This window comes from Artibeus jamaicensis, unplaced genomic scaffold (genome assembly GCF_021234435.1).
Source record: "Artibeus jamaicensis isolate MK-2021 breed Jamaican fruit bat unplaced genomic scaffold, CSHL_Jam_final scaffold_614, whole genome shotgun sequence".
NCBI lineage: Eukaryota > Metazoa > Chordata > Mammalia > Chiroptera > Phyllostomidae > Artibeus > Artibeus jamaicensis.
Genome location: NW_026522050.1, coordinates 1,160,573 through 1,188,106, shown reverse-complemented (window position 1 = coordinate 1,188,106; position 27,534 = coordinate 1,160,573). Strand labels below are relative to the sequence as shown.

Sequence of the window (27,534 nt, the reverse complement as noted above, 5' to 3'; positions counted from 1 at the left end):
GCAGGGGTGACGATGGCTAGGTGAGCATCCTGAGAAGGGACCAGGGCCCAGAGCCTGTACGTCCTGACAATTCAGGCCGAGCAAATTACTGTCAGAGCCCCAGGCGTTGGTTTCCATCCCTGCAAAGGGGGACAGCCGTACTGGCTCTGCCGGCCTGGCTGGGCTGTCAGGGACAGGAAGCACTTAGGAAGGGGCACAGGCAGGTGTGGGTGGCTGTCTGGCAGAGCCTGGGTGGCAATGGGGGAAAGAAGCATAACTCTTATGCAACTACATCACAATTTGGCCCAGGACCACCATGTCCCTTCCCTCAACTGTCTCGGCCAGTTTTTGTCCGAACCACCAGGCCAATCCCGGCAGAACCTACCTAATTAACACTTTCTGGGGAGCTGAGGGAGGGCTGGGAAGGCTCAAGGTTAGAACCTGAAGTTTCCCTGTATTAGCTTAAAAAATATTTTATTTATTTATTTTTAGAGAGGGGAAGGGAGGGAGAGAAACACCAGTGTGTGGTTGCCTCTTAAGCGCCCCCCCCACTGGGGACGTGGCACCCAACCCAGGCATGTGCTCTGACTGAGAATTGAACCTGTGACCCTTTGAAAGCACTCAATCCACTGAGCCACACCAGCCAGGGCTGTATTAGTTTCCCATTGCTGCTGTAACACAGTACCACAAATGTGGAGGCTTAAAACAACGCAGATTTGTTAAGGTGCAGTTCTGTAGGGTAGAAGTTCCACACGGATCCCACTGTGCTAAGAGCAGGTGTCAGCAGGGCTATGTTCCTCTGGAGGCCCCAGGGGAGAATTTTTCCTGGTCTTTTCCAGCTTCTGGAGGTTGCCAACATTCCTTTGTTTGTAGCCTCTTCCCCATCTTCAAAGGGAGCAACTTAGCATTTGTGTGACCCATCTCCCATTGTCACAGCTCTTTCTTGAACTCTCCTTTTCTGTCTCCCTCTTCTTTTTTAAGGACCCTTGACATTACACACCCACCTAGACAATTTAGGGTAAACTGCACATTTTAGCCAGTTGGTCAGCAACTGTAATTTCATCAGCAACCTTCATTAAATTTGCCATGTACATCTTTGGGGGCATTATTCTGCTTACGTGGCTCCCCATCCTTTCCCAGCTCCCGACTGGGTTGACCCCACCCCCGCCTCCAGCACCCTTCTCTGCTTCAGGACGTTTTGCCCCCCTGATCCTGCCTCCCTAGGAGCCCCTCCTACACGTACAGCATGGGAGTCTTTACCATCCTGGCCACACTGTACTGTCACCCTCCAGGAAGCAAGGTCCCCCCGCCCCACTGCTATGCACTTTCTTTGTCCCACTCTTCTCAGCACTTGCCCAGCGGGAAGGGTATCATGGTGAACTCGGGGACTCCGTTCCATCCATCTCCCTTCATTGGACTGGAGGTCCCCATCCAGAGGGGGTTGAACCCCAGCGACAAGAACAGCGCATGGCACACAGTAGAGGCTCAACAGGTGTCTGTTGAATAGCTAAATGTGGCGGGGCCACAATTTCTTTCCATCTATTTCCAGCACCTGTGTAGGGCCTGCCCTTCGGTAAGTGTTTCTACTACTGTATCAGTGAATGAATGAGTGGTGAATGAATGAGCAAGCCAACCGTTGGAATGAGTCTAAGTATGGGCCCCACCCAGTTCTACCCCCACTCTTGCCCCCCTCCCTGGAAGCCACCTAGCCTGACGGCGTATGTGCCTAGGCCACACCACCTGCACACCCTCAATGCGCTCTTTTCTAGGGCGGGGGGGGGGCGGTAAATTCTTGAAAGACCTCGTAAATCTGTAACTTTTTAATGTAGGCGCCTTCCAGGCCTCATTCATTTCCTTAGTAATCACAGAATACACTGTGCAAGCGCCTCCCTGACCCAGCCCTCCAGGGAGGGAACCGGTCCAAGGACCCCCTGTGAATTCTCAGCCCTTCTAGAACCGAGAATTTGGGTACAGACAAGCACAGCCCAAGTCCGCGGAGTGCAACCCGGGCGCCCGATACTGCCTGGCTCACAGCCCCCAGAGCCTGGACTGGAACCCCAGAGCCGCGGGGCTTATGGTCCCCGTCGCAGAGCTGCCAAGGAAAGAGCCCGGGCGGGGACAGATGTGGGGCGGGGATGTGGGCGGGGCCTGTGTGGGAGGCCCCGGCATTGGCTCCGCGGGCAGGGGGCGGGCTTTCAGCAGCCAAGGTCTGCCCTGTAGGTTCACAGCGGGGATCCGCTCCCTTCGCCCCCGGGTCCTGCGCCGGAGCTTTTGCCACCCGGTTGGTCAGCTGCCTGCGCTCTAAAGGTGAGTTCACGCTGGGACTCTGCAATCTGTCGGAGGTTCCGAGGAGTCCCCTGAGAGACCCATCCCTTTGGCGCCCCGCCACAGCTCGCACCCCGGCCCCTAGCTCACCTCCGCGCAGGTTCTTTCCCGGGAGCCTTGGGCTCCACAGTGTTTCCGGCTAGCGCCTCGGTGCTGGCGGCCACAGCCGCACCCTCTCTACCTGCGGGGCGCCGAGCATCCCGAACCCGAATTCCCGATCCCGCCCTCCACCCTGCGCCTGAGCCCCACCCCACCTCTGGGATCCGGGACCCCCTTCCTGTGCCTGGGCTGGAGGTCGTATTTTTAGTGGATGGTGAGGTGTCCTCCTATCTTTAGCCACGGCTGGGAGCGTCCTGAAATGGATCCGGGCTGGTCTGGTCTGGGCTGTGCTGCACTCAGGCAGAGGGCGGGGAGGGGTCAGCGCTGGAACCCGAGCTGAGACTGAGGAGCCGGACCCACGGGAGCCAGGGCGGGGGCCGGCGCGCCGGAGCGCTGGCCCTGCGCCGAACGGACACTCGGACCTTGCCCAGGCCGGAAAGCACGGGGAAGGCTCCTCCCAGAGCTTGGACTCCCTGGTAGGATCCCCGATCGCCCTTTCCCCCCCGTGATTGTCTGGTTGTGAGACAGAACTCCCCAAGAGAAAAAAGATTCCGCAGATAATCCGCATCTGGTACGCGAACGTGCGGTTCCTTGGGGACGCCTGCCTAGAGCCAGAGGCGCGCTGGAGACCCCAGTGCGCACCCGGATTTCACCGGGACTCGGGGCGATAGAGGTAGCGAGCGCGCCACCTAGCGGCCTCGAGCTTGAGCGCCGCTCCGCCCCAGGACCCCTGGAGACCCCCGAGGTCGCCCAGGGGAATTCTGCGCAGGCTAGGCGTAATGGGCTGGCAAAAAGAGGTGGGCGCCCGGGGCCGGAGGCCGTTGGGTTTTGGTCTTGTTGGAAATGCTGTCTCTAGACCACCAAAGTGCTTGAGGAAGGCCCTATAGCTACTTATTGAATAAAAGGCCAGGCTGACAGTGACATTGGTGTTCTCGATTGCAGTGCAGCAGTGGCCCTCTGGTGATGGCTTTATTGCCAGCCCATTTAATGGATGAGGAAGATGAGGCCCAGAGAGGAACAATGTCTTTCCCAAGATCAGAGTGAGTCCCAGATGGGGATGGATTCAAGGTCGGTCTCCTGCTTTTAAGGTCAGGCTGCTCTTAGAACACCCCAGATAGGGAGTGGCCTAGTGTTCCTTGTGAGGGGAGGGGCTCTGGCTCCTGAAAATCATTACTCTGAAGGAGGCCAGAGTGGCTAGGTACCAGTGCCCACCCTTCCTCAACTAGCTGGGTGACCTCAGCGAAGTTGCTTCATGTCTCTGAGGTTCAGCTTCTGCCTCTGTAAAAGGTGGTAACGACACCCACCGCGCTGTGTCTGGGAGCATTAAAATGAAAGCTGTGCAAGGGCAGCTGGGGCCCAGCGTCTTGCAGTTGCCAAATTTGAATTCCTGGGGCTTGATGGCTGCAATTCCCAGCTCTCCCCTGGGTGGCTGACGCTGGCCCAACCCTTCCTCGATAGCCTCAGCTCTCCTCACATCTGGAATCGGGCGGTATATCTGGCTCTGAGTGGGGCGGCTGTCAGGGACGCCCACTGTGTTGTGGAAACACTCCGGCTGTCTTGGCACCCCTGTGTGATGGGAGGGGGGACCTGGCTCAGGCTCTGAGCAATCCCACCAGTCGGCCCGATTCATTCACTCTCCGTGAGTGAAAAGGAAGGAAAAGCCATCCCAGGACTTCTCGCCTGCCGAGGGGACAGATAGATAGGATGCGTGTCCGCATGTGCCTGACCCCCAGGCCTGGCACGTTAGATGAATGAGCAGGGGACTCCAAGACCTAGAGGGGCCCACTGCTCCCACCCCTACCCTGCCCCCAGCTCCTTCCACGCTTAGCTGGAATCCGCCACTGGAGAGTCGCTCCTTTGTTTCCTGTTCAGCTGCAGGTGCTCTGGGAGGGGCAAGATGTCCGGTCTCTGTGGCTCAGCATGACTGACCCAGGGTGTCCGGTCCTGGGGTGGGGTTTCCTGCATGAGAGCCTGGTCTGAGGAGGTGAAGAGAGTTGGAATTCTGCCTTCCTCCTTCCTGCCCCCTCCTGCCAGCTGCTCTTCCCTCACCCTGCCCAGGATGAAGAATAGGGCGGAGAAGCCGGCAGGGGCGGCTCTGCGGCTGATCAGCTCCTCCCTGGCTGATCTCCCACCTGCACAGCCCCTGCTGGGCTAGAGACAGTGCTGTGGGAGACGAGGGGCCCACCTGGGTACCTGCTGGGTGACCTTGGACATGTTCCTTTGCTTTTTATGCTCTGATTCTACATGTGTATCCACGGGTCGGGGCCGACCCCCCACCGAGGGGACTAGAGGCAGCGCTTGCAGTTTTTTTTCTGTAAACTAGTATGAAACCCCGTCAGAGTGTTTGCTTTTCCACTAAAAATAGCTTTCGTTTTCCTGACTACATAAATAATATGTGCACATAAATAATATATGCTTATTAAAAATTGAGCTTATAAAAAGCATGAACAGCCTTGGCTGGTGTAGCTCAGTGGATTGAGTGCGGGCCTACAAACCAAAGGATCGCGGTTCGATTACCAGTCAGGGCGCATGCCTGGGTTGCAGGCCAGTTCCCAACAGGGGTCGCTCAAGAAGCAACCATACACTGATGTTTCTCTCCCTCTCTCCTTCCCTTCCCCTCTAAATATAAATAAATAAAATCTTAAAAAAAAAAAGTATGAACAAGAAAAGCAGGTCACCAAAAATTCTACCACCTCGAGCTGTCAACATTTTGGCCACCAGCACTTGTTAATTTGCATATTTTATTTTACAGTAACAGGGTCAAATATTAGATAATTTTTATAAATGAGGACACTTTTCCTCCCATGTCACTGACCCCACATCCCGGCCCTGCCCCCCACCCCAGACCTAGTGCTGGCCTTCATTAGTCTCTGTTCTTGCGTTTCGTAGAACCCCGTGCAGACCTGTAAATGTGGGCGCGTGTACACGCGTCTGCAGGGAAGGGGAGGGGAGCCGGTCCAGGCTTCTGAGAAATGGGATCCTCTCCACCACATTTTTGTGTTTTGCTTCTCTCCCTCTACAATGCCTTGTGGGAATTCCCCCGTTGTCTTATAGCTCCAGTTTTTAAATGGGGATGATAGGAAAGTGGTTGAGATAATGAAATGAGAGGTCTTTGCAAAGAACTTAGCAAACTGCCTGCCCTATAGAAACCCCCCCAAAATATTTGTGCCCCCCAGCCCATTTCCTCTTAGGGGCTAGGGCTGGGGGTGGGGTGGGGGTGGGACAGAAACGACATCAGACCTGGTCCCTGCCCACAAGGAACTCCTAGCCAGGAGGAGGGAAACCCCAGGTGATCTCACGTCCAGGTGGGGTGTGATTGGGCCAGATGGGAGGGGGTCTCGGCCGGGCCTGGGTGTGTGAGGTAGAGGTTTCAAGATCTCTGTCCTCTGTCAAGTAGGCAACTAAGCCCAACCTGTGAGACTTGTGAGTTCTTGGGGCACCTTTGTCGTGCATTAGGGGGTGAATGCCCAGGGATGGCGATGAGCAGAGCCTGGGACGCAGGACAAGACACCAGAGACGTGACTTTGGGCCTGTCACTCAGGTTCCTGGGCCTCACTCTCCGCTCGTGTAAGGGAGAGGCTTGGCGCTGGTGATCCAGGCCGTGGGTGCGGCACGTGTACGACTGAGGTAGCTCCTGCTTCTGCCCGCCCGGCCCCGGCAGCAGGGCAGCCCCCCCTCGGCCCCTGGGGCTGGCACGGGAGGCCTCTGACTTCTGTCTTTCTGTCCCTGACTCCTGCCCTTGGTGTTTCAGCTCCGGACCAGGGAGACACTCACAAGGAAAAGACCGGGGAGTGCTGCTGCCTACAAGGTCTCCACCTTTCTGCTGCAGGTTTTCGGACATTCTCACCCTTTGGGGAGAAAGTGGTTTTGTTATCTCAACCCTCTGCCTTCATCGGTCATTAATCTTTCTTTTTCTAATTCCTTGGGCCAACTTTGACCACGCTCCATACCCTACCCTTAGCCCTTTGACAAAGTTTTGGTGTCTGGAAACCACCCACTGGGGCTTCTGGCTGAGCGGTGAGAGGAGGCAGCAGGAAGGCGGTGATCTCGGTGAGTGGACTGTCTCCAGCCTCGGCAGCCAGGCCCGCGTGGTGCGGCCACTATGTCCACCAAGGCGCCCATCTACCTGAAGCGCAGCAGCCGCAAGGGCAAGAAGGAGAAGCTGCGGGACCTGCTGTCCTCAGACATGATCAGCCCGCCACTGGGGGACTTCCGCCACACCATCCATATCGGCAGTGGTGGCGGCAGTGACATGTTTGGTGACATCTCCTTCCTGCAGGGCAAGTTCCACCTCCTTCCAGGGACAGCAGTCGAGGGACCCGAGGAGGACGGCACCTTTAACCTCCCCTTCCAGTTCACCCGCACCGCCACGCTGTGTGGGCGGGAGCTCCCCGAAGGGCCTTCCCCTCTGCTTAAGAATGCCATCTCCCTCCCAGTCATCGGTGGGCCCCAGGCCCTCACCCTGCCCACAACCCAGGCTCCGCCCAAACCCCCTCGCCTGCACCTGGAGACCCCTCAGCCCTCCCCACAGCCTTCCCCTCAGGAGGCAGGGAGTGTGGACATCTGGAGAATTCCAGAGGCCGGCTCAGCCAGGAATGGGCTGACCCCTGAGTCTGGGACTGAGGAGCCCTTCCTGTCCCACGCCAGCTCCCTGCTCTCCCTGCACGTGGACCTGGGGCCTTCCATCCTGGACGATGTGCTCCAGATCATGGACCAGGACCTGGGCCACACGCGGATCCCCACATAGGACCTGAGGCAAGCCGGGCTGGAAGCCCAGGCCGAGGTGAATGCCGGGAAGCAGCAGGTGGACGTGGGCCTGGCCTCGCAGTCCTGATCCTAAGACCTGCCTGTGTGGTCACCGGCCAGCGATTTCTGACTTTGACCCTTTGTGTTCCTCCCTCCCACCCTCTCCCCACGGGCAGGGTGCACCTCATTGCTTTCCCTTACAACCCATGAAGACACATGCAGAGCTCAGCCCAAAGGGCCCTGAGCATGTTGGGCCCCCGGGCCCCCACCGCCAACTGCTCCTCCTTCCCTCACACCCCTGGGACGAAGGCTCTGCTTCAGTGGACTTCCTTTTCACCTCTCCTGCCTTGGCCACCACGGATGCCCTGGCGGGGGCGTGGGAAAGAGGCAGAGCATCGCCAGCCAGACTTTTGGGAGCATGGCATCAATGACCCAATGTCCCTCTGCCCTATTCTCTGCCACATGACCAGAGGTTCTGGTTGCAATAAAACTTGCTGCTGCTCATAGTTGTGCTCCCCATACCCTTGTCCCTGAAGACAGGCCAGTCTCTGTGACCCCGGCTGACCCCAAGGAGACCACAGCTCCTGGCTCTGGCCCGGGGCTGGGACAGATCTGACCACTGTTTGATGAGCATCTGTAGTACACTTGGAGCGCTCCCCGTACTGGGGGGTAAGGCAGACGGGATCCCTGCTCTCCTGAAGCTTGCATTCTAGAAGGAAGATACTAAATTTGTGAGCAAGTAAGATGATTTCCAGTTGTGCTGAATACTATGAAAAAACGTGCCCTGGCCGCGTGGCTCAGGCGATTGAAGCATCATCCCATACGTACACCAAAAAGGTTTCGGATTCAATCCCCAGTTGGTATGCATGCAGGAGGCAACCAATTGATGTTTCTCTCTCTCGCCTTGCCTCTCTCTCTAAAATCAATGAATATATCCTCAGTGAGAATTAAAACTAAAAATAAAAAACAACGTGGTGGGGAATGCCAGGGGCAAGGGTACAGGTGGTGTCAGGGTACATTAGGATGATCATGTGATTTCGAACCAAACCTAGGGCACTTATTAATTGGTACTTGTTCCTTGTAGACATTTTTATGCTTGTCTTTGCCTTTAAAAAAAACCCTTTTTATTGATTGGTTTTAGAGAGAAAGAGAAAACATCAGTTTGCTGTTCTGCTTATGTACGTACTCACTGGCTGATCCCTGTCCGTGCCCCGACGGGGGGTGGGGGGGGTGGAACCCACAGCGTTGGCACATCGGGACAGCGCTCTGAGCAGCCGAGCTACCTGGCCAGGGCTTGTCTTTCCCTTCTTTAAGCACAGTGAGCAGTGTTATTTTCTGGTCATTATCAAATAACCCCAATATCTTAAATCTTTGTGGGTCGATTTATGTTTTCTGTTGTTTGTATCAGTTCTTGTTCAGGGTTTCTTGTTTCTGTGTGCCTGATTATCTTTGACTGTGGACGGGATGGATATTATATCTGAAAAAAAATGTTTTAAGAAATAATTTGAAGCTTTGGATGACAGTACATTCCTTAAGAAGGGATATTGCTTGGTACCAAATATGCTGGCTTCTGCCAGGTGACTAGGGACATTATGGAATGGGTCCAAGTTCAACCCAAATTTGATCCAAGTTAAAGGCTTGAGCTTTCTGGACCACCCAGATAATACAACTCTGGGCCGTCTGTCTACAGAAGTGTCCCATCTTAATAGTCCCAACTTAAAGCATGTGTATGGTGATGGTGGGTACCTGCCTGCCCACCTTGGGCAGCTCTGGGTTTTGATTTGTGATGGTCCCAGCCAAAGACTGCAGAACAAGAGCTCAGTGTCACAGTTGCATCTTCCAGATCAGTACATGTCTCCAGAACAAAAATTGCTTAGAATTCTGGGCTTACCTCTCTGGGTTTGAGCCTCCTAAATGTTGGCCCAGTAACTCACTATATTATTAGCTTTTTAATGCTTAAAAACATTTTTTCCACTTTTTCTGAATTTCAGTTTGTCTTCAGTGGGAGCGTTGGAATTAAATACCTAACCAGGAGCCTGTCTTCGATCGATTACCTGCATGTAATATGAACAAGATCCCCTGGGTTTCATTTATATTTCTATCTGTCTCCACTGGGTAATAGCGATCCTATTACCCCTTAATAGTTTGCATCCATCACCCCGCCCAACAGTGGTACCTCTTTTTACTTTCTTGCCCAGTGGATGTAGAATGCAAAACGACCCGTTGGCAGTCTGTGCTCTCCATTTAGAGAAATCATATTGAGCCCCCTGGTGGAAGCATTCCTCCCTTTGGCCATCCTTAAGGCTCCAGATCGGCCCAAGCCAGAAGCCAGAGTTGCAGACACAGGAAACATTTTAAAAGAGTCATTAACTGAAATGGCAAGCGGCTGTACCCCCACTTCTGCTCTTTGGTTCCCGGCTGTAAGAGAAACACTGTACATACTAGTCACTGGTTCTGGGCACGTGGACTCTACTGCTCAGTGATGCAGCGTATCTTCAGAGAATCCCAAAAGAACCGAGAGCCATTGACGGTGGGCTCATAAACTGTCTTTCCACTTATATGGAATTGGGCTACTGGTTAATACTGATATTTTTTATTTTAAAACTTGTATTGAATTATACATACAGAGAAGTGCACAAATTTTGTGTAGTTCAATTAATTTTTATAAAGTGAACAAACCCATGTAACCACCGCCCAGGTGAAGAAAAGAAACATCCCTAGGACGGCAGTCGCCACCTCATGCCCCCTCCTTGTCACCCTCCCAAAAAGGTAGCCACTCTCCTGAGTCCTGGCCCCAGAGCGTGTCTGTTTATGTAACTTTATATAAAGTGGAATCCTACAAGATGTCCTCTTTTAAAACTGGCTTCTATTCAATTTTAAGTTTTTGAGGTTGATTCACGTTGTCGCGTAGCGATAGTTTGTTCTTTTCATTGTTGTTTCAGTCATTTGGGATGCCCACAACAGCAGAATGGATCCGGTTTGGGGATCCAGTCTGGGGCTGTTACAGTGAACGCTGTTGTGAGCATTCTTGACGTGCTTTGGCTGCATAGATCCACGACCGGAAGTGTTGCCTCACAGAGCACAGGAATGTGCGGCTTTAGCGCTAGCATACTGTGTTAGCTAGCTTGACCTGCTGTAACAAAATACCACCGATGGGGTGGCTTCAACAACAGACATTTATTTCTCACAGATCTGGGGAAGCCCATGATCAAGGTGCCAGCAGATTCAGTTCCCTGTGGGAGCCCACTTCCCACCTTACAGATACCTGCCTCTGGCTGTGTCCTCACATGGCCTCCCCTTGTGGGGAGAGATATCTCTGACTTCTTAGAAGGACACTAATCCCCATCACGAGGGTCTTACTCTAACATCATTGCCTCCCAAGGGCCCCGCCGTCACACACCATCACACTGAGGGTCAGCACGTCAGTACGAATTCAGGGGGCACACGAACATTTAGGCCAAATTACATACTTTTGACTCCTGCATTGGGGTCAACTCCAATACCCTTTGCCCCACAATCACTTGTTTCCCAGAGGTAAAAGAGGGCACCAGCATTCTCTCTGGTTTTTCTTCCAAGGTGCTGATATCTATTCTACAAGTTTGGTGCAAGGTAGACAATGACAAATATCTCACAACCCTCGTCTGCCAGACATGATCTTAAGGCACAGTGATGGTAAGATGTGTCTTGATTCTGAAATAGTAAAACAGAGGGAGAGGCCCTGGCTGGTGTGGCTCAGTGGATTGAGCGCAGGCCTGCAAACCAAAAGGTTACCAGTTCAATTTCCAGTCAGGGCACATGCCCCAGTTGTAGCCAGATCCCCAGTTGAGGGTGTGTGAGAGGCAAGCAATCGATGTATCTCTCACACATTGATATTTCTCTCCCTCTCTTTTTACCTCCCTTCCCCTCTTTCTAAAAGTAAATAAATAAAATATTTTAAAAAAAAAATGGGGGGAGAGGACAGGGAATATGTGCATCTTAAAAATGATGAAATAGGTATATAACAAGGACCAAAGACCAAGTCCTGGGGACTCTGATAGTTATAGGTGGAACAGGGCAGCAAAACAGGCTGACAGAACTGACAATGTGATAGGACAGCCGGGTGCATGCACATCTCAGAAACCTGGAGCGGAGTTTGATAAAGGAAGGAATGTCACTGGTGTCCTGGGAGCTGACAGGCTGTTGAGGGCGGAGGAGAGATCCCTAAATCTGTTGAAATGGAGGCCAGGTCAGCTCCTTTAGGAGCTGTTTCAAGTGAACTGGTAGGAACAAAATCCCCGTTAAATTAGACTTCAAAATAAATCAACAGAGATTGGGAGTATAAACAAAACATTTGCTATGAAAAGGTGAAAGAAACGGGGTAATATTCCAAGGCAGATGTGGGCTTAAGGAAGGGCTTTGCTTTTTTAAAACGAGGATATTAAGCCATGAATGTGCACGAACTGACGTGATTCAACAGTGCAAAAATGAATGACACGGAAAGAGGGAAAGTTGCAGGAAAGAAGCTCTTCAAAACCTAAGTGGAGGAAACAGCTCCAATAGGAGTAGGAAGCAAGGAAGAGATGGGGACCAGTGAAGTTGGCGACTGAGTCTGGTAGCAAGGTGAGGTAACTTGTCAGACCCCAGTATATAGGTCAAACAACCGCCCAGTTCTGGGCATTAATGTCGTCTCTGTAAAATGCTCACGTCTGACAGCCCAAGTGCACTCCGCATGACTCTTATCTTCCTCTACCCACCAACGCCCCCCTCCCCACCGCCTGTGATGAGAGCAAAGGGTTAACCACAAGGTTAAAGGTCGGCGATGTAGCAGGACGAACGAGCTCCATCTAGCCCATCTCCGGGTCTGCCAGTTTTCACCAACCTCGCCTTCTTCCTACCGGACCACATCCTCACACCCTCCTCCAGTTCCTCCAAATGGAGGGGGTGGGACCCCAGCGGAAGGCTAGGAGCTGCGCCCGCATCCGTTGCGCCTGCGCCTCGGGCCGCTCGGCTCCCTAGGCGCCGCGAGCGGGCTCGAAGCTCGTTCCCCGTTGCTCGTTCTCGAGGGCGCGCGCGCTCGGGCGGCGCATGCGCAGAGGGACTAGGAAACTGGGTCCGTTCCCCCCCCCCCCCCCCCACCCTTAGGTCCCGGCGCTTGCGCGCTGTGGGCTCCGGGCCTCCCGGCCTGAGGGAGAGGAGCAGGGAAGATGGCGGCTGTGGTGGAAAATGTAGTGAAGCTGTGAGTGGTCGTTTCTTTCTCTCCTAGGCCGGGAGGTCTTGTAAGGGGCCTGGGAGGAGGGGGCAGTGCGGGAAAGGCCGAGGCGAAAGAGGGACGGCCCGGGAAGGCCATGTTGCGACTGCTACTGGGGAGGGCAACAGGAGACTCCAGAGAAGACGTCTCGCTTCTTTGGAAACTTGTGGAGGCCCTGAGGGGGGCACACGGGAGCCCCTTACGGGCAGCCTCCCTGGGCCGTTGCGGGGCTGTGCGGTCAGGGCACTCCTCCGGGCTTGCGATTTCCGGAGTGTGGCGCCCTTGTGGTGTACGACGCACACATTCCCGGGGTCGCTCCGGAGGCGCCGCAGTCCGGAGGAGCGGGGCCGAGGGCGGACCCGGGACCAGCCCGTGTCCTCGCGGAGCCGGGTCATCGAGCTCTCCCCGCGGGCTCCTGCGGCCGGCCCCGAAGCAACAGGCTCGGTGGCCCGGCGGGGTTCAGCACCGTAGGACTGTTTTGTTCTAAACAGCTCCTCTGTGACGTGGGGGTGAGGGCTCTTGGGTGTCAGGACCCACGACCAAACATATTGTCGGGAGGAATCGAAGAGCAGACACAGACGGGAAAGAACTTCGGGGAAAGGGCCTCCGCGCCGGCCAATCCCAGCCGTCAAAACACGGCAGCTGTCCGTCCAGCCTTTGCCTTTCTCTAGGCGTGGCGAGGTCGGCTGTCTTTGCGCTAGGCACTGTCCTTGTGCTGGCCGATCTCGAGCAAAGTTAAAGTTAGTGGTGGTTGGGGGAATGCAGAACGGCCAGAGAGCTACGAGTGAAAGGTGCTTTGGGACTTGACTGAACCCCGCCTCCTCCCTGGAGAGGAATCTGAATGAGTTTGTAAATAGATTCGTGCCCCTTGGCGGATAGAGCAGGCTCCTTTTCACTGGGCTTGGTGCGGGGTAGGAAAATTGAGAGGTGTGTAGTTGTCCGGGTAGGGCTTTGGGATTTTGATTGGACGAGGAGGTTAAGGTTTCCCAGCGGTTCCAAGGGATTCACAGCTTCTCCTGTGTCTTTGTGGTGCTCTGAAGCTTCATTCTTCCCAGGGGCCTTTTATAAGGGCACGTTGCTTCTCTCCCCTGCCTGGAGCCTTTTCTTTGAGAGTGCTTTCCCACTTCCATTAAGCTAAGTGCCTTCTCCTCGTGTGTGTGTGTGTGTGTGTGTGTGTGTGTGTGTGTGTGTTTAACTTTTAGCTGGATCCTGCTACCTCTTTCAGCCATCCCTCCTCCCAACATTATCATCTTTCTCTCATCAGCCCACTCCAGTTTCCCTGGCTGTCTTCTTCAGGCTATTTTCCTCAATTTAGAAACGACGCTGTTGATCTGCCACTTACATAGTTATTCTTCATGACTCAGATGTTCTTTCTTTGTTTCCCTGCCTTTCTCTTTGTTGATGCCCCCCATCCCGTGGTAAGGGGAGTTTTTACACAGGTTTCATGCTTCCTGAAAAAGAAAGCTAATACCTTGGAAATCTTCATTATACTAGGGGAATGTCAGACTTGCCTAATTTTGAGAGTTGTACATAATGAGATTTTTTTATGTTGAAAGACTTTCTTCAGGGAAATAGGGTTGCCAACCATTTTGTGCATTGTTGGAAGTGAGGGGTTGCCCACCTAAATAGAGTATGAGTTCTTATTTTTCTTTAAAGAACTAGAGAGGTTGTGAGGGTCACTGGCTCCTCACCAGTGAACCAGCCACTGGCTCCTGAGTACCAGTAATCAGAAACCAACGTTCTCCTCCTCCATTCCAGCTGCAGAGGGCTGTGTTCACAATTGGTACATTTTCCTTCAGAATTCTCCCTATAAGAAGAGGCATTTATTCCTCCAGGACCATTCTCACCTTGGGAAAAGATGCTGTTCTGTGGCTTTTCTTGATCATGGTGTGCTTAGTCCTTTGACAGCTGAGGTTATATATCCGGGTCAGGACTACTAGCTCATCTTTTCTGACTTGCATCTTGTTCTGGGAGAGGAATATTCCTATTTGTAAATTCTCTGTCCCTCCAAATGTGGTGTCATATTTGAAACAGTGTTGGAGGTGTCTTACTAGGGTAGAATAAGAGTAGTGAATAGCTGTGGCTGCTCACTAGTTTTGAAGCCTTCTGAGTTAGGTAACAAGATCTAGAGAATAATGTTAGTTGAAATTTCTTGTGATAGGAACCTTAAGTTTTTAAGACCTGTCTCATTCTTTCTCTCTCCTCATCACATCCTCTCTCCACCCAACTTCTGTTTCATTCTCAGCTGTCTTACTCCTGAGACAGTTCGCCCCACTTAACTCACAAGAACTTTGATAAAACATCTCTCAGCCATCTCGCCCAAACCGTTTGCAGCCTTCTTACTCTATCTTTGCAGCTCTCAGCCCATCTGGCCCTTCCTTCCATTTGACTTCAGTGTCAGTATCAATTCCCATCAGCAGAAACAAAGGAGCTGCTGCACTCTGCCTTGTTTATCCAATTTTCCTCTGTGTTATGAGGACATGGCTGCCTCCTAAAGGCGAGCAAGTGTGAGCCTGTTGTATTCTCTCCACTCTTCAACACAAGATTTATGCCTGCCTCCAGTCACAGTCATTAGGACTCGTGGAGTCAAGCCAGGCTGGCTGGTGGTGTTCCTGCCTTGTGTGTGGTGTGTCTTTTTCAGTGGCTGGGACGGTGCTACATTGTTGCCCGCTGCTCTGTTGCTGGCAACAGATCTGTTGCTGCGGCTGCTCAGTGAAAGCCTTCCTCGGATTCCAGGGTTTATTGATATAGCTCAAGATACAGACATAAGCAGCAGAGTCTTTCTCTGTCCAGCTTCTCGTGCTAGGGGTCTCTGTCTTGTAGAATAGGTTGGAACTTACCTAGTCCAACCATCCCAGTCTGCAGCAGAGGAACAGTGAATCCGCATGGATTGACTAAATGTCCACATTTATTTGGTGAATTTTAGCCAAGCCAGGTCTTTTTACTCCCAAGTCAAATTAAGGTACCCCAGACACCTTCATGGGTAGTGGGATACTATGGGAAGAAATCACCTCTACCCTCTATTTATTTTAAGATTGATCAAATATATAAAGATCAATTATTACAGCGTAAGCTCCAGTGCTAATGTGCTTGTGAAGCCCTAAAGGATGAGCACAAGATTGTTCCCACATACATGTGTCTCACAGCCCGGTGACTCCTGACACCGTGCAGTTTCCCAGCTTCTCAGAGCACTTCACAGTTCACTCTTGATGAAGATTTTGAGTGGAGTCTTTTGATCCCAAGAAGTTTCCTTCCTATATAATTTGATGGTGTGAAAATGGAAAATAGGAAATGGAGAAGGGCTTAGAATGAGCCTTTCAACAAATAGGTTTTGTATCAGTATAGTGATAGTAAAGGGTAGGCTTCAAGGAAATGCAGGTATTTTTCAGGTGACTTTCATTGACTGTAAAATTAGTATGTAGAATTAATTAGTTGGCTAAGTAAGTACCTAGTTAAAAGTTCAAAAGATATTGAAGAGCATGTAGAGAAAGTCCCATAGTCCCTTGGTTTTTCTTCCTGGAGACCTATGGTTTCTTTTCTACCTCTTTGTTCCATAAATGGTAGCATCCTATAACACTTCTCAACACTGTACCTTGTTTTTTTTTTTTTTTAAATTTTCTTGGATATTGTTTAATATTAATACATGAAGAGCTTCTTTCTTTATGGCCACATAGAATTTCATTGTAAAGATATACTATAGTTTGCTAACTATATCTTAGGAAGTCTCCCAGACCTTGTTGAATTCTTTTCCTCTTTTGTAGAAAGCACTTGACCTCTGCTTCTCTCTTTTTTTTTTTTAAACATCAGTGTGTGGTTGCCTCTCATGTGGCGCCCACTAGTGACCTGGCCGGCAACCCATGTGCCCTGACTGGGAATTGAACTGGCAACCCTTTGGTTTGCAGCCCGTGTTCAGTCCACTGAGCCACGCCAGCCAGGGCAACCTCTGCTTCTCATAGTTATGAGAGTTAAGAGAAATAGCATCTTTTTCCCCCCTTGATCCTCTTTGGAGAAATAGCATCTTGGGTAGCATAGAGTTTGGACTCATGACAGGCACACAGTGAATATTAGTTTCCTTTTCTCTTTGTGGGTTAGACTTAAATCTGATTAGACACACGAAGAAATCATGTGTTCCCAGTGGTAATTTATTTGTAAAGTTCCTTTCTCATAATGGCTTGGTGAAGGGGTTTGGTGTCCTGTGAGACAGGAATGGAGGCAGATACAACCAAAGCAGCAGTCTCCCAGTCCCTTGAGCCTTTTAGAGAAGCAGATGGCAAGGGAGAGGGATGCCCCACCCAAACACATGCACACACACCTGATTGTTGTCTTCACTGCAGCCTTGGGGAGCAGTACTACAAAGACGCCATGGAGCAGTGCCACAATTACAATGCCCGCCTCTGTGCTGAGCGCAGCGTGCGCCTGCCTTTCTTGGACTCACAGACTGGAGTAGCCCAGAGCAACTGTTATATCTGGATGGAAAAGCGACACCGGGGTCCAGGTGAGGGTCCAGGCTCAGGAACATGGGAGGAAGAAGCTTCTGCATTTTAGGGGTGAGCCAGCTGAGAGAGTTTCCCTACTGCTTTCCACCCATGGATGAATATGGCCTTCCCATGATTAGAAGCCCAAAGAGGAACAATCAGACAGATTTATACTAGAATCTTGGTTTTCTACAGGACTAAGGCTATTATTGGGATTCTGCAGAGCTATGTGTTAGCCAAGGCCCCAGAGTTTACATCTATCTTTCTTTTCCATAAACTGTCCCACCCACCATCACCCATTCCCCCTGCACTGCCCATATGCCTCGCTTGCTATAGAACTCAAGTGGGCCTACCCATCCAGAAAGTATTTGAGGCTATTTTCTAGACTGGGCTTGACTTTTCTCTCCCTTCCTTCCACAGGGTTGGCCTCTGGGCAGCTGTACTCTTACCCTGCCCGACGCTGGCGGAAAAAGCGGCGAGCCCACCCTCCTGAGGACCCAAGACTTTCTTTCCCTTCTATTAAACCAGGTAAAGCACACCCTTTCTGAGCAGGGGCATGGCCTGTTGCATGATAAAAGGCCTGCTAATCTCCTAGCAGATTAGCAAAACTACAACTAGACACCTCTCAATTTTCCTACCCTACACCAAGCGGGGGGTAGGAAATCTCCTGTTATATACCAGGCCTAAGGCTAGATTATGAAGTTACTAAAATGATTAAGGTGTGATTTCTTTCTTTAAAGAACTCAGTCTAATAGAAGAGACAGATAAACAGACAGTTTATGATTCCAAGTGAATTAGGTTGTCTCGGTTCCTGAGTAGCCAGGGACCAGAAGACTGGCTGGCCAGTGTCTGGCCCAGCACTCTGTAGACCCAGAGTGGTCCATGTGTAGCCCTTCTGAGCCTCGCCTCGTACCGACCTTGCCTGCAGACACAGACCAGACCCTGAAGAAGGAGGGGCTGATCTCTCAGGATGGCAGTAGTTTAGAGGCTCTGTTGCGCACCGACCCCCTGGAAAAGCGAGGTGCCCCTGATCCCCGAGTTGATGATGACAGCCTGGGCGAGTTTCCTGTGACCAACAGTCGAGCGCGGAAGGTATGAGATGAGTACTCTGGCTGAGGGAACCTTGATGGATAGCAGCCTCCTCCTCCTCAGAGGCCACCTGTTAATCAGAAAGGAAGCAAGCTGGGGGCCAGGAGACAGGCCCCCAGGTGCTGCTGTCTCATTCCCTAATTAGTGCCAGGTGCGGACTGGCTTCACTGTTCCATGCAGGCTTCCCGCTCCTGTCCTTCTAAATACAGACTCTCCCTAGTTCATCTTTTGTCACAAAAGTGTTTTGGTGCCTGGGGTTACTTAGATGAAATAGATGTGGTTCCCCTCAACAGGCACATAAAACTATACATAAAAATAATAAGAGCTAAAAATACTCCAGACACAGTACTAAAGGCTCTTCCATCCTTTTCTTCAGTCTTACAACCTTGTGAAGTAGGTACGTGATCCCCATTTCACATACACAGGGGCTGAAACAGCAGTTAACAAAAATGTCTCATAAGGCCACATAATTAAACAGCAAAGCTCTAAATCTAGGAAGTGAGGTGCTGGAAGGGAACCACCACTAAACGTGCTTCTGGGGCAGCAGATCAGAGGCAGGAGTGGGCCTGGCTACTTGGGGCATCGGGAAAAGCTGTATGGAAACATGGCATTTGATTCAGCTGCTTGGAGATTGTGGGAAAGGCCCGCTGGGCTAGGGGAACAAGGTGAAGAGTGACACAAAGGACAGAGAGCCCAAAACATTGAAGGGCATCAGTGACGAGGCTGGAGTGGAGGGCCAGGTCACAAAGGAGGTTCTGGGTGGCCTTGCCACCACCACTGTCGGGGAACTTTTGGATGTACATTATTTCTGCCTATCCTAACCCTCCTGTCCAATCAGCGGATCCTGGAACCGGATGACTTTCTGGATGATCTCGATGATGAGGACTACGAAGAAGACACTCCCAAGCGTCGGGGCAAGGGGAAATCCAAGGTGAGGGGCCGAGGTGCTGCCTACAGCCTGGGGCAGGGTGGATTCGAGTGAGATTAGTAGCCACTTCCAGGAGGGTTCAACTCCTTAGGCCTAGTCATCTTAGTGAGAGCATCTTTTTGCTCTTTTTTTTGGCAGAGTAAAGGTGTGGGCAGTGCCCGTAAGAAGCTGGATGCTTCCATCCTGGAGGACCGGGATAAACCCTATGCCTGTGACAGTGAGTGCCTCCCAAGTGGGTGGGGAGTCCTGGCCTTGGACCCAGCTCCTGCTCAGGAGATGAAAGGAGGGAGGGCTGTGTTCTTGCTCGGAGTGGTAAAAGACGCTTGGACTCTTGTCCTTCCTGCTGACTGGTTCCCTCTGAGACTGCTGGGAGGCCCTGGCCTCTGCTACCTGATGGGTGGGACCTGCATGCTCTGGGAGAGAATTCTGCTGTCCCCTGGGGTGGGGGTGCTGGTGAGGAGGCACCTGCAGCCGGCAGAATCAGCCTCTTGAGAGATGGCACCCAGGTCTGCTGGCCCCAGTCATGTCAGGGCCCCAGGAATCCAACGACAAGTTTTTCAATGTCTCTTTCTCCCCCTTTCTCTGACTCCCCACTTCTGTCCCTCCACCCTGGGAGCACCATCACCGCTGGGGTCTCTCTCTCGTTTGCTCCGCTTTCCTGCTGCTGCTGCTGCTCCTGTCTCAAGTATATCAAGGCCTTCTTCTCATGACTTTTCTTTCTGTCTTTCAGATAGTTTCAAACAAAAGCATACCTCGAAAGCGCCCCAGAGAGGTAGCTCTCTCAACTTTTCAGACTTTTTTGGTTTTCCTATCCCTTTTTCCCACCTCCCTTGTTCCTCCTGCCTTTCTCATTTCCTGTGATGCTAGTTAAAAAATCTCTGGAATGGCTCGGGGATAGGAGCAGTGGCCCTTCTGATGTGCTCTACTCCTCACAGTCCGGGAAGCTGCCTTCACCACTGCTTGTCACCCACAGATTTGCTCCTTGGGCTGCTCCGGCCCACTGCATGAGGTGGCTTCAAAAGCATTATGAGAAACCCTTTACCAACAGATCCCTCTGCTCCCCCCTCCCCAAAACAGCCACTTGGTGGTCAGCTAATATTCCCCACTATCCTGCCACCTCCTCCACCCATGCTCTTCCCATTCCTTTCCTGCTGGCTCCTTTACTCTTATTGGTATCACTGCTCAAAAGTAAAAGATGCCTTGTGGGGAATCTGCTTTCCTTGTTGGTTGGTGGGGTTGGGCAGGGCACTGGTTGGTTGCAGGTGTTCTTGAATTTCTTTGGGGGCCAACTACCCTTCAGACTCAATTGAGATGTTATCCATAAGAGACCCAGGCCCTATGCTTTATCCACTTTGGGCAGAGATGTGCTCTTTGGTATATATGGTATAGTGCGAGCCTTCCACATTTATTGGGGAGGGAGAAGGAAAAAGTTTGGCTTATCTTTCTTAGTTCTCCTCCTTCCTTCCAAATCGTAAAACCGTAGAAATTCTTTTTTCTTCCTGACCTGGACCTCCCCAGACCATTCCCTGGGCAAGTGTTGGTGGGGCCAGGGCTCAGCCCCACAGACAGCCAGTTTGGAAGAGTAGAGGTGGCTGTGGGCTGGGGTTTAGCAGGGAGGGAGGAGAGCCAAGGAAGCTGGAAAGCCCCTGGGCCTGAGGCTCCTGGCCAAGGGGAGGTGGCTGTCACCAAAAGCCTGTCCCAGAATAGAGCTGGTTGGGGTGGGGGTGGTTGCCTCCGCTTCAGCTGGGGCCCCACAGCCTAGAGGGATGGGGAGGTGGCACTCTGAGATCCTAAGACCTTTCTCTGCAACCTTCTCCCCACTCAGTTTGTGGAAAACGTTACAAGAACCGACCAGGCCTCAGTTACCACTATGCCCACTCGCACTTGGCTGAAGAGGAGGGTGAAGACAAGGAGGACTCGCAGCCGCCCACCCCGGTCTCCCAGAGGTCCGAGGAGCAGAAATGTGAGCTGAGGTGTCAGAGTTGGGGCTGGCAGGAGTCGGCTCGGTTATGAAAAACCCTCTTGTCCGGGATGTGGAGTGGCCCAAAGGCCCCGTGGGTATCATCAAAGTTCTTTCTTTCTCCCTGTAGCCAAGAAGGGTCCCGATGGACTTGCACTGCCCAACAATTACTGTGACTTCTGTCTGGGGGACTCGAAGATCAACAAGAAGACAGGACAACCCGAGGAGCTAGTGTCGTGTTCTGACTGCGGTCGCTCAGGTACCTCCAACCCCAGGGAAGGGCCGTCACGGTCAGCATCCGGTCCTCAGCGGGTTCTTGGCTTGCCGTCATCCAGTGGCTATCACAGTCAACCAGGTCACCTCACTTCTCCCCCATTTCTGGCTGCCTGTTTCACCTGCCCCCGCCCCCCACAGGGCATCCGTCCTGCCTGCAGTTCACCCCCGTGATGATGGCGGCAGTGAAGACCTACCGCTGGCAGTGCATCGAGTGCAAGTGCTGCAACATCTGTGGCACCTCCGAGAACGACGTGCGTGTCCCTGCCCTCCCGGCATGCTCCTCAGCTTTTACTGTTTTTCCCACAGTTCCCTCTTAAGTGAGCTTTCTTTTAAAAGGAAGCAAGACCCCCTCATACATGTTCCTCCCCAGCACCCCAGGTGGAACTTCATTTGGCAGGTGTTTGTGGGACATCCGCTTGGTGTCAGACCCTGTGCTAGGCACTAAGGACCCCAAGACAAGCCAAACAAAGTCCTCGCTTTTGTGGGATTTACAATCTTGTGGAAATAAGCAATAAGCAAGGAAATAAGTGGCATTTTAATGCTGTGCCATGAAGAAAATGAAACCAGTAGTGTGACACGGTAATCAGCTGATTTGGACAGAGATGGCTTTTCCGAGGAGATGATGTTGGTGTTGAGGTTTGGATGATACAAAGGAGCTTTCCAGGAAGACTTGGAGGAGGAGCGTTCCCAGGAAAGGATCAGCAAGTGCAAAGACCTAAGGCCGACAAGCCAGGTGTATTGCAGCCAGTGTGGCTGGGCGGAGCCTTCCGCCATTGGGAGAGCAGGGTGGAAGATGAGATTGGAAGGCAAGACCACCAGGTCCAGGTTTAATCAGGGTAGTGATATGGTGTGTCTTTGTTTTATAAAGGTAACTTTTGCTACTCTGTGGAGAAGAGGACACTCTGGAGACCATGAGGTCAGATAGGCAGCTGGTAGTGTAGAGATGGACAGCAGTGGTTTTCTGTATGGAGATACCCACGTCTGTTTTTCCTGCCACCTATCTCGCCCCTCTTTGAAATAGCAGCACTGTCTACGGAAGTCCTCCTTCCTGCTAATCAGCCTGTTAGTCATTTATTGCCCCTGCCTCTTTCATCCTGCCCTCTCCAGGACCAGCTGCTGTTCTGTGATGACTGCGATCGTGGCTACCATATGTACTGTCTTACTCCTTCCATGTCTGAGCCTCCTGAAGGTAGGTTGTCTGGGTTGGAACAGTTAGTAGTAACTTGGACTTTCTCCTGTACAGTAAATGAGTTCTCTTATCAGTGATTTATCCTTCCAAATTAGGGAGTTAGCACTTTGTCTTCACTCATTTTAGAATGTTTTCCTAGGACTTCTACTTCAAGGGTCTAATGCTTGCACATTATCATCAGATAACTTTGTAAACACAGAAAGAATATCAGCAGCCCAAGAGAAAGCAGATACTGAGCAGAGAACAGTTACCAGAAGTAGTGATTTGTTTGCCTTCATTCAGTCGGGGAAACTAACGATAGCTTGTCTGAAGTAACAGTTTTGTTGTCAGCTGTTTGAACTTGACAAATTTGAGTGTTCATTTCTGCCCAGTCTGGAAAGGAGTTGAACCTGAATCTTGAATAGTTTGCTTAATAATGCTCCACGGTTGTGGAAACTTGAAGAAACCATTTGTGGCACCAAAAAGTGGCTGCCTCTCTACAAGTCCCCTTCCAGCCAAAGTTCTGTACTAAACTCCTCCTTTACAGAAATTGAGGGGCTTAGGAGGACGTGAATGCACCAGTTGCTGTTACTGTGGACGGAGTGTGTGGGCCAGAGAGAAAGGGGCTCGCTGTGTGCTGTTAGCCAACCTGTAACAGGCCAGACTGCTGCCACTACCCCGTGTCCCCCGAGAAGCAGGCCACTGGCAAAGTCAGTCTTTTGGCAGCTGCAGAGAGCACACGGCTCTTGTTGCATGCTGATTTAGAAATCGCTTTGGGGAGAAATAGCGAGTTCTGTATTTCATTTTTTTAATCATAAAAATACCAATTTACAGATAAAATTTTGCATGAAGTGTAGAAGGGCTTTCCTTTTGAAGTACTGTCAGATATTGAAGTAGTGGAAGCAGCTCAGGGGGCCCTCAGAAGCCGCCAGATGGCATAGGTTAGAGGTTGGCAAACTACCTCCGCCAAATCCAGCTGCGTCTAGTTTATATGACTCTCAAGCTAAGAAAGATTTTCACCTTAAACGTCTTTTGCTTTGTTCCTTTTTTCTAATTTCTAAAAAATATTTTATTCATTTATTTATAGAGAAGGGAAGAGGAGAAGAGAGAAACATCAATGAGTGGTTGCCTCTTATGTGCCCCCTACCTGGGACCTGGCCCACAACCCAGGCACGTGCCCTGACTGGGAATCATACTGGCGACCCTTTGGTTTGCAGGCCTGCACTCAATCCACTGAGCCACACCAGCCAGGGCTGTAAATTTTTTTAATCCTCACCAGAGAACATGGTATTGATTTCAAAGAGAAGGGAGAGGAGGGAGAGAGAATCATCTATGTGAGAGAGAAACAGTGATCAGTTGCCTCTAGCACGTGTCCCAACTGGGAACCGAAACCGCAATCTAGACTGCCCTGATTGGAAATCAAACCTGCGACCTGGCATGTGGGATGATGTGCCACCACCTAACTGAGCCACACTAGTCAGGGCGGTTTTCACATTTTTAAAGGGAATTTAAAAAAGTAACCAGCCTAGCTGGTGTAGCTTAGTGGATTGAGCGCAGGCTGCCAACCAAAGGGTGGCCGGTTCAATTCCCAGTCAGGGCACATGCCTGGGTTGCAGGCCAGGTCCCCAGAATGGGGTGTATGAAAGGCAAGCATGCATTGATATTTCTCTCCCTTTCTTTCTCCTGCTCTTCCCCTCTTTCTAAAAATGAATAAATAAAATATTTTTTTAAAAAAAGGGAACCAATACTATTTAAGGCTCACATAGCCTAAAATATTTAACACTCTGTCTGGCTGTTTGCACAAAAGCTTGTCAGCCCTTTCCTGCGTGTTGACCTTTGGGCTAGAAAGGACCTTCATATTTTTTGAGAGCCACTGGTCTTTCTGAACAGCTGATAAAAGCTGTGGATTCTTTCCCAGAATAATGTTTAAATACATATATTCACAATTATGCTTGTAATTTCAAGACATTAGGGGCTAATTCTGTTTCTCAAAACAAAAAAGTAGGAGAATCTGCCCTGGCTAGTGTGGCTCAGTGGATTGAGTGCCAGTCTGCGACCCAAAGGGTCACTGGTTCAACTCCCAGTCAGGGGACAGGCCTGGCTTGTGGGCCAGGTCCCCAGTGGGGGGTAACACACATTGATGTTTCTCTCTCTTTCTCCTTCCCTTCCCCTTTAAAAAGAAATAAATGAGCCCTGGCTGGCGTAGCTCAGTGGATTGAGCACGGGACTGCGAACCACTGAGGATCGCGGTTCAATTCCCAGTCAGGGCACATGCCTGGGTTGCAAGCCAGTTCCCAGCAGGGGACGCACGAGAGGCAGCCATACATTGATATTTCTCTCTCTCTCTCTTTCCCTTTCCCTCTAAAGATAAATAAATAAAAATAATTTTAAAAAAATTTTTTAAAGAAATGAAAATTTTTTTTTTCAATGTATGGTTGCTTCTGGTGCATCCCCTGCTGGGGACTGGCCTGCAACCCAGGCATGTGCCCTGACTGGGAATTGAACCGTGATCTTTTGGTTCGCAGGCCCGTGCTCAATCCACTGAGCTACACCAGCCAGGGCTAAATGAAATCTTAAAAAAAATTTTTTTCTATCTGCCCAGGCCTTCTTCCTAGACATTCTGGTTTAATAGGGCCAAGAGGGTCTGGGAATCTGTATTCTCCAGGTGAAATAGTCCTCCAGGTGAATATTTATTTTGTCTCCATTGAGAATTATTCTTCATGATATTTGAAGACCTAGAAGCTTCTCCCAGCTCAGGATTACTATGAAATCGCTACTGCAGAATGCCTCCCATCCTTCCTGTAGCCAATGGCGATCCTGTTACTGGAGGTGATGTGTGAGGGTTGGAAGGACAGCAGATTAGGATCATGTGGGACTCATCCTAACCCCATTACACCTCTCTGCAGGAAGTTGGAGCTGCCACTTGTGTCTGGACCTGCTGAAGGAGAAAGCCTCCATCTACCAGAACCAGAATTCCTCTTGATGTGGCCGCTCCCCCTGTTCCCCGCCCATCCATCTAGGGCTGTTTTCTCCTCTCTTATTTTTCATGCCCACCTTTTCCTTCCTCCTCTCTTTCACAAGTCCAGAGAACTGGGGGTGGTCCTGCCAACCTGCCTCTGGCAACAGTGAACTGAGGCGGCAGCTCTTGACTGCCTCTGGCCCCAGGCCCTCAGGGAGAACGAGCAGTGTACTGCCCCGAGGCGCACCTGGGGGCCCAGCTTCTCACGGCTCTCCTTGAAGTGCATTCACTCTGCCTGCCTTGAGCCCCGGCCATCACAGGGATCAAACAGTGTCCACTGAGAACGAGTGGGGGAACAGCTCACTTCTCTCTGAGCTTTGCCTCCACTCTGGTCCCCAGGGTTTTCCGTTCCCCCAGAGGCAAGCCAGGCCAGGCTCTACCAGAAGTAGCTGGGAGCAAGCAACCAAGCAAACTGCGATGGGCTTGCAAGGAGCTCTCCGTGCCCTTCCTGCTGCTTAGCCTCACCACCTCCTTCCCCCAGGGTGGTTCTCTGTGGCCCTCTGTCCCTGCTACCCAGGATCCTTTGCCTGAGCCAGGACGCTCTTGGTCACCCTCTGGGCTCTGCCCTGTCCCACCCCGGAGGGAGTAGCAGCTTCACCCTGATTCTTCTTGTGCTCACCTGGCTCACCTACAGGCGGTCTCCGGTGATTGCAGCATTCCTCACCCTCGGGATATCCCATCTTCTGCCTCCCTTCCTATTCCCTTTGGTTTTGTGGGGAGAGGGAAAGCATCAGGGGGCCAGGCCAGCCGCTTGGGGGGTTACCGGGAGATGTCAGACAATGTGCCTGTTTTTTAACTCGATGAAAAAGCCTACCTCCAAAATCCCCTTTTTGTTCTTCCTAGACCTGGGTATTCAGCTCCTGCCCTTAACTGAATTGGGAGCCTCTGCCTCCTGCTCTCTGTATCCTGGCTCCGGGTTCGTGGGGAAACCACATAGACCCCCTTTCTTCCCTTGCACGCTCACTAGCAGCTGGTAAGGTCTTCACACCCCGATTTCTCAGTTTTCTGCCTGGTGACACTTTAAGTAGCGGGAGGGACCCTCCATGCCAGGACACCCTGGAGTGGCTTTCCCATTGGCCTTGGGCAGGCCCTAATTCACTGTCGCTTCGGAGTTGTGTCTTTTTTTTTCTTTCTTTCCTGTACTCTAAACATTAGTACAAATAAACGTTTTTACACAGAGCCATTTGCTGGATGATTTATCTTCTGACTCCCTTTCCTGGTTATGAAGTCCACTTCATTCTAAAACTACCTTACAGTGGTTTTTAAATTGGTAAAATACAGCTTTCTTTCCCAAATTAAAATTCTTGCTGATCCCCAATCTGTAAAGCAGGTTATAATAGTTCCTTGATATAAAAAACAATGAAGTTGTTTTAATTAATACAAAATTTAAAGTCTACTTTAGCATCCTTTTTATTTCTGTATCTTGGTTGCTTTGGAGGAAATTCAGCTAAACATAAATAATAGTTGACCTTGGAATTTGAGATACTTAAAATGGGCCCAGAAGCTTATTAACTTCAGTATTAAAGAGTGACACAGGAAAACTAAGGGCACCAGAATGGGACACATGAAAGGCTTTTGGGTAAGTAATGAGCATGGGGAGCAGAGGCACCTCAACCGTGCTTGCCCGGTGTCTTCATTTTCAGCGCAGTGCGTGTGACCTTGGACCACAGTGCGAGCCTGCAGCCTTCCTTTGGGCATGGCTGTGTGTGCAAAAATGAGTTTCTTTCCCTGCAGCCAACATTGACAACTTCCACAGTGGATCTTAATGTATCCCGCATAAGTGTGTGTTGAAGTTACTAAAATTTTTAAAAATATTTTAAATCAGGTATGAACCCTCAAAGTATCTTTAAGCTTTTCTGTGGGTTGGAATTAGGAAAAGAAGGCAGCCTCCGTCCTCATGCTTCCACACGGAAGTAGGACAGGTGCAGGGAGTAAAGCAATGATCCTTTGTGGCTGAGTAGTCCAAGGGCCAGAAAAGAAACGTAAAGATGAGAATATTAGGCACGAATGGGAAGAAATTTGGAAAGGGTTTGCAGGAAGTGGGATTCAGATGGAACAAAAGGCCAATGGGGGCAGGACTCAGTGGGGAGGGAAGCCTGTGGGGAAGGTGGAGAGGTGGGGACTCAGATCCTTGGTCAGGTCTTCCAGTCAGAGCTGTGAGGGGATGAATGAAGTGAGGTGGGGAAGCAGGTGAAATTGGGAGCTGGGAGCCGTGGACCCCAGGCTGAGACGTTTGCATGTGA

General features: G+C 51.3%; 2 protein-coding genes across 8 annotated transcripts; both read left to right on the top strand.

Annotated features, from left to right (window-relative positions):
- The first annotated feature begins 2,191 nt into the window (after window positions 1–2,191).
- On the top strand, window positions 2,192–7,655 carry CDC42EP2 (CDC42 effector protein 2). 6 transcript variants are annotated; one of them, XM_037146515.2, is made up of 4 exons: window positions 2,192–2,286; window positions 2,641–2,879; window positions 3,346–3,443; window positions 6,155–7,655. In XM_037146515.2, exon 4 carries the CDS (start codon window positions 6,506–6,508, stop codon window positions 7,148–7,150), a length of 645 nt encoding a protein of 214 aa, XP_037002410.1. In that variant the 5' UTR covers window positions 2,192–2,286; window positions 2,641–2,879; window positions 3,346–3,443; window positions 6,155–6,505; the 3' UTR covers window positions 7,151–7,655. The 6 variants fall into 6 exon arrangements, with proteins under 6 accessions (XP_037002410.1, XP_037002409.1, XP_037002411.1 ...); XM_037146514.2 differs by lacking the exon at window positions 2,641–2,879; XM_037146516.2 differs by lacking the exon at window positions 2,641–2,879 and having other exon boundaries at window positions 3,346–3,471.
- A 4,618-nt stretch (window positions 7,656–12,273) lies between these two features.
- On the top strand, window positions 12,274–26,470 carry DPF2 (double PHD fingers 2). 2 transcript variants are annotated; one of them, XM_037146468.2, is made up of 12 exons: window positions 12,274–12,364; window positions 16,711–16,871; window positions 17,272–17,379; window positions 17,780–17,943; window positions 18,779–18,871; window positions 19,007–19,085; window positions 19,599–19,640; window positions 20,694–20,831; window positions 20,959–21,087; window positions 21,243–21,355; window positions 22,212–22,293; window positions 25,179–26,470. In XM_037146468.2, the coding sequence occupies exons 1-12, from the start codon at window positions 12,333–12,335 to the stop codon at window positions 25,253–25,255; spliced, it is 1,218 nt and encodes a 405-aa protein (XP_037002363.1). In that variant the 5' UTR covers window positions 12,274–12,332; the 3' UTR covers window positions 25,256–26,470. The 2 variants fall into 2 exon arrangements, with proteins under 2 accessions (XP_037002363.1, XP_037002364.1); XM_037146469.2 differs by lacking the exon at window positions 19,599–19,640.
- Window positions 26,471–27,534: the final 1,064 nt, after the last annotated feature.

What these genes read in the sequence shown, in the direction of transcription:
- CDC42EP2 (XM_037146513.2), top strand. Translation starts at nt 6,506, where the DNA reads ATGTCCACCAAGGCGCCCATCTACCTGAAGCGCAGCAGCCGCAAGGGC.
- DPF2 (XM_037146468.2), top strand. Translation starts at nt 12,333, where the DNA reads ATGGCGGCTGTGGTGGAAAATGTAGTGAAGCT. An exon ending in GTGGAAAATGTAGTGAAGCT is followed by an intron (nt 12,365 to 16,710) that starts GTGAGTGGTCGT and finishes TCTTCACTGCAG; the next exon opens with CCTTGGGGAGCAGTACTACA. An exon ending in CATGTCTGAGCCTCCTGAAG is followed by an intron (nt 22,294 to 25,178) that starts GTAGGTTGTCTG and finishes ACCTCTCTGCAG; the next exon opens with GAAGTTGGAGCTGCCACTTG.